The sequence below is a fragment of the Sapajus apella genome, unplaced genomic scaffold (assembly GCF_009761245.1).
Source record: "Sapajus apella isolate SASKATOON/1434 unplaced genomic scaffold, GSC_monkey_1.0 scaffold47, whole genome shotgun sequence".
Taxonomy (NCBI): Eukaryota; Metazoa; Chordata; class Mammalia; order Primates; family Cebidae; genus Sapajus; species Sapajus apella.
In genome coordinates this window covers 4,330,103-4,342,941 of record NW_022436987.1, presented here as the reverse complement: position 1 = coordinate 4,342,941, position 12,839 = coordinate 4,330,103, and the positions used below count along the sequence as shown (strand labels likewise).

Below are 12,839 nucleotides of genomic sequence, written 5' to 3'. Positions count from 1 at the left end.
AGCAACAAAGATCAAAAGAGACAAAGAAGGGCACTACATAATGGTAAAAGGATCAATGCAACAAGAAGAGCTAGTGATCCTAAATATATACGCACCCAATACAGGAGCACCCAGATACATAAAGCAAGTTCTTAATGGCTTACAAAGAGACTTAGACTCCCACACAATAATAGTGGGAGATTTTAACACTCCACTGTCAATATTAGACAGATCAATGAGACAGAAAATTAACAAGGATATCCAGGATTTGAACTTAGACCTGGACCAAGCAAACCTAATTGACATTTACAGAACTCTCCATCCCAAATCCACAGAATATACATTCTTCCCAGCACCACATCACACCTACTCTAAAATTGACCACATAATTGCAAGTAAATCACTCCTCAGCAAATGCAAAAGAACGGAAATCATAAGAAACAGTCTCTCAGACCACAGTGCAATCAAATTAGAACTCAGAATTCAGAAACTCAGAACCACATAGCTTCAAGGAAACTGAACTGGCTCTTGAATGTTGACTGGATAAACAATGAAATGAAGGCAGAAATAAAGATGTTCTTTGAAAACAATAAGAATAAAGATACAACATATCAGAATCTCTGGGACACGTTTAAAGCAGTTCCTAGAGGAAAATATATAGCAATAAATGCCCCACAGGAGAAGCGAGGAAAGATCTAAAATCGACACCCTATTGTCAAAATTGAAAGAGCTAGAGGAGCAAGATCAAAAAAACTCAAAACCTAGCATAAGACAAGAAATAACTAAGATCAGAGCAGAACTGAAGGAGATAGAGACACAAGAAACCCTTCAAAAAATATCAATAAATCCAGGAGCTGTTTTTTTTTCTTTTTTTGAAAAGATCAACAAAATAGACCACTAGCCAGATTAATAAAAAAGAAAAGAGAGAAGAATCAAATAGATGCAATAAAAAACGATAAAGGGGATATCACCACAGATTCCACAGAAATACAAACCACCATCAGAGATTACTAAAAAAAAACCCTATGCACATAAACCAGTAAATCTGGAAGAAATGGATAAATTCCTGCACACTTGCCTCCTCCAAAGTCTAAACTAGGAAGAAGTCGAAACCCTGAATAGACCAATAACAAGGGCTAATGTTGAGGCAGCAATTAGTAGCCTACCAACCAAAAAAAGCCCAGGTTTAGATGGGTTCACAGCCAAATTCTACCAGACATACAGAGAGGATCTTGTACCATTCCTTCTGAAACTATTCCAAACAATCCAAAAAGAGGGAATCCTTCCCAAATCATTTTATGAGACCAACATCATCCTGATAACAAAACACAGCCCAGACTCAACGAAAAAAGCAAACTTCAGGCCAATGTCCATGATGAACACAGATGCAAAAATCTTCAATAAAATACCAGCAAACCGATTGCAACAGCACATGGAAAAGCTTATCTATCACGAACAAGTAGGCTTCATCCTGGGGATACAAGGCTGGTTCAACATACGCAAGTCTATAAACATAACTCACCAGATAAACAGAACCAAAGACAAAAACCACATCATTATCTCAATAAATGCAGAGAAGGCCTTTATGACAAAATTCAACAGCCCTTTATGCTTAAAACTCTCAATAAACTAGGTAAAGACAGAACGTATCTCAAAATAAAAGCTATTTACGAGAAACCCAGAGCCAATATCATACTGAATGGGCAAAAACTGGAAGCATTCCCTTTGAAATTTGGCACTAGACAAGGATACCCTCTCTCACCACTCCTATTCAATATAGTATTGGAAGTTCTATCCAGAGCAATTAGGCAAGAAAAAGAAATAAAGGGTATTCAAATAGGAAAGGAGGAAGTCAAATTGTCTCTATTTGCAGATGATGACTGTATATTTAGAAGACCCCATCATCTCAGCCCAAAATCTCCTGAAACTGATAAGCAACTTCAGCAAAGTCTCAAGATACAAAATCAATGTGCAAAAATCAAAAGCATTCCTATACACCAATAACAGACTTAAAGAGCACCAAATCAAGAACGAACTGCCATTCACAATTTCTACAAAGAGAATAAAATACCTAGGAATACAACAAACAAAGAATGTAAAGGATCTCTTCAAGGAGAACTACTAACCACTGCTCAAGGAAATAAGAGAGGACACAAACAGATGGAGAAACATTCCATGTTCATGATTAGGAAGAATCAATATTGTGAAAATGGCCATACTGCCCAAAGTAATTTGTAGATTCAACGCTATTCCCATCAAGCTACCGATACCTTCTTCACAGAACTGGAAAAAACCACGTTAAATTTCATATGGAACCAAAAGAGAGCCCACATATCCAAGACAATCCTAAGCAAAAAAAAAACAAAAACTGAAGGCATCACACTACCTGACTCAAACTATACTACAAGGCTACAGTAATCAAAACAGCATGGTACTGGTACCAAAACAGAGATATAGGCCAATGGAACAGAATGGAGGCCTCAGAGGCAACGCCACACATCTACAACCATCTGATCTTTGACAAACCTGACAAAAACAAGCAATGGGGAATGGATTCCCTGTTTAATAAATGGTGTTGGGAAAACCGGCTAGCCATGTGCAGAAAGCACAAACTGGACCCCTTCCTGACACCTTACACTGAAATTAACTCCAGATGGATTAAAGACTTAAACATAAGATCTAATACCATAAAAACCCTAGAAGAAAACCTAGGCAAAACCATTCAGGACATAGGCATAGGCAAGGACTTCATTACTAAAACACCAAAAGCATTGGTAACAAAAGCCAAAATAGACAAATGGGACCTAATTAAACCCCAGAGCTTCTGCACAGCAAAAGAAACAATCACTAGAGTGAATTGGCAGCCAACAGAATGGGAAAAAATTTTTGCAATCTATCCATCTGACAAAGGGCTAATATCCAGAATCTACAAAGAACTAAAACAGATTTACAAAAAAAAAAACAAGCCCATTCAAAAGTGGGTGAAGGATATGAACAGACATTTTACAAAAGAGGTATATGAGGCCAACAAACACATGAAAACATGCTCATCATCACTGGTCATTAGAGAAATGCAAATCAAAACTACATTGAGATACCATCTCACGCCAGTTAGAATTTCAATCAAAAAATCTGGAGACAACAGATGCTGGAGGGGATGTGGAGAAATAGGAACACTTTTACACTGTTGGTGGGAGTGTAAATTAGTTCAACCATTGTGGAAGACAGTGTGGCGATTCCTCAAGGACCTAGAAATAGAAGTTCCATTTGACCCAGCAATCCCATTACTGGGTATATATCCAAAGGATTATAAATCATTCTATTATAAGGACACATGCACATGAATGGTCATTGCAGCCCTGTTTACAATAGCAAAGACCTGGAACCAACCCAAATGCCCATAGATAATAGACTGGACAGGGAAAATGTGACATATATACACCATGGAATACTATGCAGCCATCAAAAACGATGAGTTCGTGTCCTTTGTAGGGACATGAATGAACCTGGAAATCATCATTCTCAGCAAACTGACACAAGAACAGAAAATCAAACACTGCATGTTCTCACTCATAGGCGGGTGTTGAACAATGAGAACACATGGACACAGGGAGGGGAGCACTACATACTGGGGTCTGTGGGGGGGAACTAGGGGAGAGACAGTGCGGGGTGGGGAGTTGGGGAGCAATAGCATGGGGAGAAATACCAGATATAGGTGATAGGGAAGAGGGCAGCAAACCACATTGCCATGTGTGTACCTATGCAACAATCTTGCATGTTCTTCACATGTACCCCCAAATCTAAAATGCAATAAAAATATATACATATGAAAAAATTAATTAATTTAAAAAAAAAGAACCAACCAATCACAGAATGAAAATCAGTAGGTCAATATCTGTATCTGTCGGGTGAAAGCTGTAACATTTTTTATTGTTTACCTTGTATTGTTCCTTTAACACCCTCCTTCCTCTGCTCTTCCTCCCCACGCATACATCATGACCCTTTTAATTGCAGTGGCTCACTATTCCAAGTGTGGTTCTTGAACAAGCAGTATCTGAAAGTTTCATTAGGAAGTTGGTTCAAAGTTTAGAATCTTTGATCTCTACCCAGACATACTAAATCAGAATCTGCATTTCAACAAGTTTCTTACCTTAATTCAAATGTACATTAAAGTTTGAAAAGTACTGGTCTAAAGGACAGGGTATAGTCTTCATTGTGGAAATCAATGAGCCCCTTTAATCTCTTGTGTGAATAATATGTTACAATTAAAGGAAACAGCATTGGACTTGTATTCATTTTAAAATGGCATTAAAGTGTAAATATGCTAAAGAGATAAAAGATGGTACATGCTGAAAGAATTGTTACAAATTGTTCAGGGTTTTTGCCTTACATCACAGAAACACAGAAAACAAAATTATCTTTTAAACCAGAATTCAAAAAAATTATAATCTTTCATTTGCTTATATAGCACATTCTACAAAATAATATTGAAAACTAAATATGCTGTGTTACAGGCAAGTTTGTCTGAGTTAAAAAGATCTAAATTATTTATCTTGACACTTTTACACTACAGAATATTTTCTATCTAGGCTAAAATATGATATCTATTACTTGGATAGATGTGACCTAAAATTATATAAGCTGTTTACTTGTAAGGTAAAATAGCTATTTCTTATACTATAATATAAAGTAGTAAGTGTCTATTATAGCAACCACATGTATTCAAATATAATATGGGCCTTTCCAGAAGAAACATTTGTGAAATAAATCTTCCAATTTTCTTTGAGCTTCCTTATTAAATAAAAATTGTATTTGCTTTATTGTCTAAAATGTTAGAGGCTTTGCAGAGGTTTTATACAATTTAAGACAGTTTTCTTATTTTTACTGCAAATTTGAATAATATTGTAAGCATACACAATTTTAATATTTAAGAGGAATTTATTTAAATTCAGAACACAATAAAATATAATTATTGATGAAAAAAAAATCAGTGGTTGCAAGGGGTTAGAAAAGAAGGAGGGATGAATAGGCAGAGCACAGGCTGTTTAGGCAGTGAAACTGTTCTGTATTATACCAGAATGGTGAATACTTGTCATTAAATACTTCTCAAAACCCACAGAATGTAAATGTGTAACACCAAGAGTGAGCCCTAATGTAAACTATGGACTTTGGGTGATAATGTGTGAATGCAGCTTAATCAGTTCTAACACAGTACCATAACGATGTGGAATGTTCACTGCAGAGGAGGCCATTCAGGCATGGGGGCAGGGAGTATATGAGAATTGGCTCTACTTTGTGTTCAGTTTTGCTTTGACCCTACAACTGCTTTAAAAATTAAAGTTGGGGCCGGGCGTGATGGCTCACGCCTATAATCTCAGCACTTTGAGAGGCCAAGGCGGGCAGATCACCAGAGGTTAGGAGTTCCAGACCAGCCTGGCCAACATGGTGAAACCCCATCTCTATTAAAAATACAAAATTAGGCTGGACGCAGTGGCTCACGCCTGTCATCCCAGTACTCTGGGAGGCTGAGGTGGGTGGATCACTCTGGGAGGCTGAGGTCAGGAGTTCGAGACCAGCCTGGCCAAAGTGGTGAAACCCCATCTCTACTAAAAATACAAAAATTAGGGGGGGCGTGGTGGTGCACACCTGTAGCCCCAGCTACTCAGGAAGCTGAGGCAAGAGAATCACTTGAACCCAGGAGGAGGAGGTTGCAGTGAGCTGAGGTTCTGCCACTGCACTCCAGCCTGGGCAACAGAGGTAGACTCCATCTTAAAAATATATATACAAAATTAGCTGAGTGTAATGGTACGTGCATGTAATCCCAGCTACTCAGGCAGCTGAGGCAGGAAAATCACTTGAACCAGGGAGGCAGAGGTTGCAGTGAGCCGAGACCACACCACTGCACTCTAGCCTGGGCAAAAACAGCAAAACTCTTGTCTCAAAAAAAAAAAAAAAAATTAAAGTCAGCAGGGTGCAGTGGTCTGCAGTCCCAGCACTTTGGGTGGAATTGCTTGAACCCAAGAGTTCAAGACTGGCCAGGCAACAAGGTAAGACCTCATCTCTATAAAAAATACAAAAATTAGCCAGGCAGAGTGGTTCACACTTGTCCCAGCTGTTCAGGACGTGGAGGCTGCAATGAGCTGTGATCATACCACTGCATTCTACCCTGGGCTAGAGAGTGAGACCTTGTCTCTAAAGAAAGAAAGAAGCAATGCTTCTAACATTCACATTTTTTAAAAGATAAAAATATACTTAAGAAGAAAAAATAAAATGGCTATTTAAGAAAAAGATACTGGCTAGTTCCTATGATATTGGGTTATCAGAATTTAACATCCACATTCATGTCACTAATGTCCCCACTGCTAAATTTGACTGGCTTTAAAGAAATAAACAGTAAAAAAATAAAAAAAAAAAAAAAAAAAGATATAAGTTCATATTGACCTTCCTAGTTCTGGCCTTAATCTGTCTAAAGGAATACTGACCAGTATTTGCACATTATGAGACTATTGCTCCATAAATAATTTTGACATAATATCATATAACTCAGAAGAATGGGACATTCTTTAAACAAAAGAATTTGTTACAACTATCCAGTTTTGTAAGCAAACCTTTCTGTTTAGTATTGTCTGTGTTGTCATATCTACATCTTGGGTAGGAAAAACAGGCAAACCAGAACTGAGCAGTTCTGTTTAACTATAAGCTACTTTGCATATTGTTATTAAATGATCACCTATAAATCAGGTTAACTCTAACTCAGCCCTAAACACAGCATCCTGACGACAAAACTCAGGTAAGAGACCTTTCTCCAGAGTGGCCCTTGGGGAAGAATAAGAACATGATTTTTTTTTTTTTAAATTTTACTTTAAGTTCTGGGGTACATGTGCACATTGTGCAGGATTGTTACATAGGTATACACATGCCATGGTGGTTTGCTGCCTCCATCCCCCCAACCCCCATCACCTACATTAGGTATTTCTCCCAATGCTATCCCTCCCCAATCTCCCCACCCCCTGCTAGCCCTTCCCTACCTCCCCACCCCCAACAGACCCCAGTGTGTGATGTTCCCCTCCCTGTGTCCATGTGTTCTCATTGTTCAACACCCACTTATGAGTGACAACATGTGGTGTTTAGTTTTCTGAAGAATATGATTTTTAAGAAAATCGCTAGGCACAGTTGATACTGAATTTTGTCAGCTATCTGATTATTCTATTATCTTAAACGCAATTATTGGCCATAGAGTGGAAGATCCAGGTTTTGCTGGCAATTAAATCATCTAGAAGAACAGAAGGAGTTTTGATTTGGAAGTCGGGACCCTGGCCCCTGCTCTGCTACTAGCTTTGTAACCTCACAACACACCACAACCTGTGAGGAATTTCTGAGCTTCCTCCCAGCTCTCACATTCCATAATTCAATTACATCTGCAGTTACAGCTGTTTATTTCTTACATGCTACATATCTTTTGCATCTCTGAAATTTGAAGTTTTATGCTCAGCAGAGCATCTAGAATCTCTTAGGATTTAATCATTAAGACCTCATCATTTGTTTCCCATAATTGCTCTAAGACAGAACCGGAGATTTTCCCAAGATAGGTGTGTTTGTTAGCTGTGTCTGTGCCTGGAACCATGGAGTCCCAGCACTACCAATCTGTGTTGCTTTTTAAAAAAAACTTACACTCAATTCCTACAAACACATCCAGACCTCTCTAGGCTTTCTATCTCGAGTCTCCTTGTTGTTGCATTTTATTTCATTTTCTTACTGTTGTCTTAAATTTTCTTCTTTGAATAAAAGGTGATCATATTTAAATGCTACCACATTGATTGGTGAACTTATTGGAAAGGCTTGACAGAAAAAACTTCTCATCAATGTGTCTCCAGAGACACCATGCTCTTTTCTCAGGAATTATGCAGAGTATTGTTAAAACCTAGCAAGTTTTAATTACCTGTGGCATATACAAATTACTCAGATTTCATCTGGGTCAAGATTTAAGATATTGTTTACATAATCTTTTAGGGTGAAAAAAACCGTCACTAAAATAATGATTTTGTGTAATTAGGTTTGATGATGACACCTGCTTTACTTTTTGGTAACCTGTTCATCCATTTTGGCTTGTTAACTACGGCCACAACAAGGCTCTGCTGGTGTCAGAAACGCAGTAATACGGGCTTCACGCCCATTTGCCACCATTTTGCAGCTTCTGCCATACCCGTTCTCTCTTACCCTCTAGAATTCCTGGCTTGGGAATTTCCTAATGTGTTTCTCTCAGCAACTTTTCCTTTTTGACAGAATCCTGGCTAATTTTTAATTTTCCAGAGATTTTTGTTTTGTTAGTTATTTTAGGTCATTTGGTCAGTAATTTGGAATCTTTCATTTCCTGCTTCTCTGTTTTGATTTAAATTGGACCTATCCCACTTATCTCATCCCCCCAGCCCCATCCCTTTTAAGAAGAGCTTTTCCTGGCATTGGCTTCTTTTCCAGCCTCTTCACCGTGACTTGCTATAACCCTGCACCCCCGGCCACCTGTCCCTGCCAGCACCCCTGCCCCTGCGGCCCAGGCTGGTTCCCCACTCCCCTGACCTTCCTACTTGAATTCGGGTCTTAGGGGCTGCTCCTCCCACTACACAGTGCAGCCTGCCCAGGTTTTGCTGTACCGAGGTAGAGGAATAAGTGCCAATATTATCTAATCTTAAACATTAGGACTGTTTGGTGCGCGCGCGCACGTGTGTGTGTGTGTGTTTAGTATGACAATCACAGATAACCCGTCACTTCTAAAGATGTTGAAAAATTAACTTGCTGAGAAATTAATGCCATATTTCCTTTTTTGATGGAAGCCCACAATTAGACTTCAAGCTGCTTTTTCTTTTCTGTTTTAGGTAGGGTCTTCATCTCTCAACACAGGTGTTTAGGATAGATCAGTGTTGCAACTCTACAGTGTTAAGGAAAACATAAACCAGGTTTTCTACAAGGTGCAGTTTAGAAAGGAACGCTCGCGTAAGCATTCATTCATCTCTAAAGAAAGGAAAGAGGCAAATGCTGGGTGCATTATATGCACAGTCACCCCTCTGAAATGGGGGGTTGGGTTCAGGACTCCCTTCAGATACCAAAATCCACAGAGGTCCAACTTATAGAAATAACATAGCACTTCCATATAACCTACATACACCCTCTCAAACACTTTTGATCATCTCTAGGTTACTTATAAATACCTAATACAATGTACATTCTATACAAATACTTGTTACACTATATTCTTTACAGGATAATGCCAAGAAAAAACATCTGTGTGTATTCACTACCCATGCTGCCATCCCTTTTTTTCCCCTGAATATTTTCCACCCACGGTTGAATCCACAGATGTGGAACTCGCCAATACGGAGGGTCAACTGTTGTTGTTTTTGTTTTTTTCCCACTTTATCCTCACAACCACCCTGCAGAATAGTTAGTAGCTCAACTGTACATGGGGAAAAGCAAAAGCACAGAGAGGTTAAGACACCTGCCTAAGGACACATAGCTAGGAAAAGGTAAGGCCATATTGAAACCTGAGGGTGTTATGACTGAGAGAAAAAGCTCTTTTTCTACACTACTACTCTGCCTCCCAGTTAACTGGCTACACTGCAGTGCCTCCGTAAAATCTGTTGTTGCTATTTGATTACAGTCAAAGGCGAAAAGTAACGGTGGTTTAAAACAAGAGATGGATGTAGACCTATTCATAAAGAAGAAATGTGTTGGGGTGGGATCTCCTGGGTTACACGGCTTCATCCTCGAGTTCTACAGAAACACAGACACACAAAACCAACAAAGCCTAATCATAGGCTGGGTGAAGTGGCTCATGCCTGTAATCCCAGTGCTGTGGGAGGCTGACTTGGGAGGATCATTTGAAACTAGGAGGTTTAAGATCAGCCTGGGAAATAAAACAAGACCCCATCTCTACAAAAATGTCCAGGCATGGTGGTACACACCTGCAGTCCTAAGTATTCAGGAGGCTGAGGCAGGAGGATCACTCGAGCCCAGGAGTTTGAGGCTGCAGTAAGCCATGATCACATCACTGCACTCTAGCCTGGCTGACAGAGCAAGACACTGTCTCTAAAAATAAAAATGTAAAATAAGTAAAAACTTTAAAAAACATAAACATAGATGCTCTTTATTCAATATATTTACAGTTCTACATATGTAAAATTTGTAAATTGACTTTGTTTTAAATGTGTAGGGGACATTTCTCACCTAAGGAAGTCCCACAGTGAACATTTAAGAGCAAATGATTCCTTTTTTATTTGGGTTTTCGGTTTTCCCTCTAGCACTTCAGGTATTACTTAAGAAGGCTATGCCTCTGAGGTTTGCATGATCATTAGCTAGCTCTTAATTTCCCTAGCATATATTTGAATATTGTGGTGTTTCATTGTTTCCCTGCATCTTTTTATTTGCACCTGCCTTCACGATCACCATTATACCGGTGTTCCATCTGTACTATTAGCTACTCACTCTTTTTCTTTAAATCAAATCACGTTTTCTTACTAAAGAAGATTTAGTTTTAAGAGGAACTTTGGCTGGGCTTGGTGGCTCACACCTGTAATCCCAGCACTTTCGGAGGCTGAGGCCGGCGGATCACAAGGTCAGGAGATCGAGACCATCATGACCAACATGGTGAAACCCCATCTCTACTAAAAATACAAAAATTATCTGGGTGTGGTGGTGGGTGCCTGTAATCCCAGCCACTCAGGAGGCTGAGGCAGGAGAATCGCTTGAACTAGGGAGGCAGAGGTTGCGGTGAGCTGAGAGCATGACTTGGCACTCCAGCCTGGTGACAGAGCAAGATTCTGTCTCAAAAAGAAAAGTTTTATATCGCTGTCATAAATGTAAAATTACTAGAACTCACAATAAATAGAACTTAATAAATATACTGAATTCTAGCTGGATGCTATTGCTTGTTGAAGGCTTTGATTTTAGGAGGATTAGAAAGCATTCTAAGCCAGGCACAGTGGCTCCCAGTGTATGATCCCAGCACTTGGGGAGGCCGAGGGAGGTAGAATGCCTGAGCCCAGGAGTTTGAGACCAGCCTCGGCAACATGGCACGACTCTGTCCTTACAAAAAAATATAAAACTTAGCCAGGTGTGGTGATGCCTGCCTATGGTCCCAGCTACTTGGGAGGCTGAGGCAGGAGGATTGCTTGAACCTGGGAAGTTGAGGCTCCAGTGAGCCATGATTGCACCACTGTACTCCAGTCTGGGTGACAGAGCCAGACCCTGTCTCAAAAATAAAAATAAAGAAAGAGAAGAAAAAAAGAATTCTAGCGGTGTGGTGTGGAAGACACATTCTCAGCAGACTAAGGTTGTATCTTTGTAACCACAAGGATTGAAAGGGAATTGAAGGAGAATAACTTTCTCACAAGGCGATTCAATGGTATTTAGTGCTGTTTCTGTGTACCATCAAAAATCCTTACTACACACAGCATATTATAACACCATCTTCTTGTCCACATGAGCCCAGAAATTAGTCATCAAAGCAGAAAAGTCTCTGAAACATTGATCTCCAAGAAAGTAGATGATATCTGCTTTTTCAATCTGACCAAATTGATACACTTGGTTATGTTTGCAGGTTAAAGAGGAAATGATGGACAACAGAAGCAACTCTAGTCTGCCTGACAAACTTCCTATGTTCTCCAATTCTGCCTGCTTGCCAATGACCAGGTCCTTCTATTTGGAGCCCACGGTCACTTTCCACCTGCACCCGGAGGCCCCGGTGCTGCCCCCTTATTCTGAGGAGCTGCCACTGCTGCCTTTTCCCAGTGACTCCCTCATCATGGGAAATTATGGTGAACCCTGCCCCTTCTCTTTCCCAATGCCTTATCCAAATTACAGAAGGTGTGAGTACTCCTACGGACCGGCCTTCATCCGGAAAAGGAACGAGCGGGAAAGGCAGCGGGTGAAATGTGTCAATGAAGGCTACGCCCAGCTCCGCCATCATCTGCCAGAGGAGTATTTGGAGAAACGACTCAGCAAAGTGGAAACCCTCAGAGCTGCGATCAAGTACATTAACTACCTGCAGTCTCTTCTGTACCCTGATAAAGCCGAGACCAAGAATAACCCTGGAAAATGTTCCTCCACTATAGCAACCACCAGCCGCCATGCTGACTCTATGTTCAGAATTGAGTCAGTATTTCCAAATAGAAATGAATAGTATCACAAAATGGGGTCTCCTACAGCATCATTTGATAGTTTTTCCCGAATGTAATTTCTGAGTGGGCAGCAAATAGCTCAAATGCTAACCTATGCTGGGTATTACTCAATTGTACTAAACATGATCTCATGTAGATTGAGGAGCTGCTTTATGTCTTTCATGAACTGTAGGGGAGCAGGGGGCCCCAGACTCTCTGCATGTCTCACCCTGCCCATCTCACATGCTTGGCCAGGGACTCAGGCATGAGAAGCTTTTGTGGAAGCCTTTAAAGTATGTGCTGGTCATCTCTTCACTGAAGCTTCATGCTGAGCAATCACATGTCAACATTTGGAGATTTTTTTTAAAGAGTATGTTCTGTGTCTTATTTTTGTGGGCAACACTTTTCTTACCAGCAAGAACACAGCCCAAGGAAGGGACCCAGTAACCTTTCAAAACCCAAACTGCTGCCTGCGGTGAGGACCCAGGGTCCTCCATGGAGAGGACAGGCATCTTCTCTTCCCACCAGGAAGGAGTCAGACTGGAGCCCCTGGAGATTTTTATTTACTGGGGATTGACAAGAAGTCACCACCATGGGAAAGTGTCTTAGGGCTAATGCAAAAGTAGTTTACAAAACCTTGTTATTTGAAATTATTTCAGATGCATCACTTTCCTGCACGTAGACTTCCTCAGGCAGCGTAGTATAAGGTTT

At 40.2% G+C, this 12,839-nt stretch overlaps 1 protein-coding gene across 1 annotated transcript; it reads left to right on the top strand.

Moving 5' to 3' along the window:
* Positions 1-11,222: 11,222 nt before the first annotated feature.
* On the top strand, positions 11,223-12,155 carry ASCL3 (achaete-scute family bHLH transcription factor 3). The gene has a single exon (XM_032240690.1). The coding sequence runs from the start codon at positions 11,582-11,584 to the stop codon at positions 12,149-12,151; it is 570 nt and encodes a 189-aa protein (XP_032096581.1). The 5' UTR covers positions 11,223-11,581; the 3' UTR covers positions 12,152-12,155.
* The last annotated feature ends 684 nt before the right edge of the window (positions 12,156-12,839 follow it).

Excerpts from the sequence above, each read along its gene's own strand:
- ASCL3 (XM_032240690.1), top strand. The coding sequence starts at position 11,582 with ATGATGGACAACAGAAGCAACTCTAGTCTGCCTGACAAACTTCCTATG.